Source organism: Malurus melanocephalus, unplaced genomic scaffold (genome assembly GCF_030028575.1).
Source record: "Malurus melanocephalus ecotype Western Australia unplaced genomic scaffold, MMel_1.1 scaffold_525, whole genome shotgun sequence".
Lineage (NCBI taxonomy): Eukaryota > Metazoa > Chordata > Aves > Passeriformes > Maluridae > Malurus > Malurus melanocephalus.
In genome coordinates this window covers 475,777-477,759 of record NW_026623757.1, presented here as the reverse complement: position 1 = coordinate 477,759, position 1,983 = coordinate 475,777, and the positions used below count along the sequence as shown (strand labels likewise).

General features: G+C 49.3%; 1 protein-coding gene across 1 annotated transcript in view; it reads right to left on the bottom strand.

The window, feature by feature from the left end:
* Positions 1–6: 6 nt before the first annotated feature.
* Positions 7–1,983, bottom strand: part of TAF9B (TATA-box binding protein associated factor 9b) — a 3,833-nt gene continuing 1,856 nt past the window's right edge. The window contains exons 3-5 of the mRNA XM_057381728.1: positions 1,565–1,963; positions 883–996; positions 7–473 (exon numbers count right to left, since the gene is read on the bottom strand). Of these exons, the coding sequence (XP_057237711.1) occupies positions 310–473; positions 883–996; positions 1,565–1,963 (677 nt within the window). The 3' untranslated portion in view covers positions 7–309. The remainder of the gene's footprint in view (positions 474–882; positions 997–1,564; positions 1,964–1,983) is intronic.

Genomic DNA, 1,983 nt, shown 5'->3' with positions numbered 1-1,983 from the left:
AAAACAGAAGGCCGAAGCCAACAGTCATAACTTTCCTCCAAAGCATGACCACTTTCATAAATACCTTTCAGCTTACTGTGCCAGAAAATAGACTGTAAACAGGTACTGCAAGAACAGCAGCAACACACTSGTGAGCCTGAACCCCTCAGGTGTGTGCAGAAGACACCAAGGCCGGGTTACAAACACTCTCCATTTTATTTCCACACCTCCCACCTGTGCCCACCCTCCAGTGTCCGTGTGAATCCCATGTAAATCCCCTGTGAATCCCGTGTGATCCCACATGAATCCTGCAGGAAGGGCTCSGTGCCCTCACAAGGCATCGTAGTCGTCGTCGTCCTCGTGTTTCCTCTTGAGGGGGTTGGGGTCGGCGGTGGCGCCGGGCGGGACCATGTTGGTGGTGATCAGGATGTTCTTGGGGCCAATCAGGGATGGGTTGATCAGGACGTTCTGCACCGTGGGAGTGGTGGGAGTGGCTGTGGGAATCATGGAAAGGTTTCACGGAGAGGTTGGAACAATCACTGCGGTTTCCCTGTGTTATTCCGGGCTAACAAAGCATTGTGCTGCTGGAATGTTCCAGGGGCTTCGTACCAAGAGGGAAGGTGGGGTGAGGACACAAGGGGGAGAAGGAAACAGGAGCCAAGGTGAGGGRGCTTCCCAGGCTGGCGATGTTCTGGAATGGGAATTAACACTGAAGTTCCCAGAATGAGGGAGGGGGAAAGGAATTCCCACAGCAGCTTGGCCAGAGAAGCCATGGCTGCTCCRTCCCTGTAAGTGCTCCAGGCCAGCTCGGAGCACCCTGCTCTTGCAGCTGTCCCTACCCACGAGCTYCTCCCTCCCAGCCCGTGTGATCACCCCAATATCCATCCAGGCACCCCATAATACCTGATTTGCCAGCAGGCTGTGAGGACGGGATCTGCACGGTGAAGCGCTGCCCCGCCAGCGACACCGGCGCTCCCACCTTGGCCGACACCGACACGGTCTGGGCTGAGGGGGTACCTGCATTCAAYAAAACCCCACCAAAATAAATCCAAATCAATCCATCAATACTCCTGAAATTCCTTCCCTGCTCTTTACATGCAATGGGAATGCACAGGGATTAACACTGGATAGAAGCAGTCAGATTTTCAGGCAGAACTGCACATTTACTCATCTTTCCACATTTACCCCAACCCTATGGAATTCCAACTATAAACACACACTAATTTTTAGGACAAAGCACTAAATTTTAAGAACATTTTAAGAATCGATCTTTTCCAGTTGCTATTTAATTCAGCACCATGCAGGCATTGAGGAAAAAACCCATAAATTTAGGTAAATTTCTTGAATAGTCCCTTAAATAAAGAATTTATTATAAAAACAGAAAATCTGTAATGCATTTATGTATTTAAGTATTATTGTAATAATAAAGATTAAATTTATTAAATTAACTTTCTGATGCTATCGAACAATACAAGCTTGGATGGCCCCTGACATTCCCTCAAGAGTTGAAAAGCACTTTAAATTATTCCTCTTTATTCTGCCTTCCTAAAATAAAGGTGAGATYCCCAGAGGAGCTGTTTCCTACCCAAAGTGGGAGTGCTGGGCCTGCTGCTCACGGCGCCCACGCTCAGGCGAGGGACTGTGATCCTGCCTGCTGTGGAGGAGACCTGTAGGGAGAGAACCAGACAATCAGGAAATGGCTTGGRATAAACAGCAAAGTGAGGAAATGCYCTCAGTGAGGCATTYGGTGTTTCCCAGCAAAGGAAAYGTTYTCTCTCTAAAGCACAAACTAAAAAATACCCTTTAGTATCTACATCAAAGCCTGASTTGTGCCTCTGACTACCTGATGTTAAACCTGATAGTTCCTCCTGGGTATCAGGAGCAATTTCTTCATGGAAAGGGYRGKCAGGCATTGCAAGGGGCTGCCCAGGGAGGTGGGGGAGGCTCCATCCCTGGAGGTGCCCAGGGAAGGACTGGGGTGGCACTCAGTTGCTCTGGAGGGGA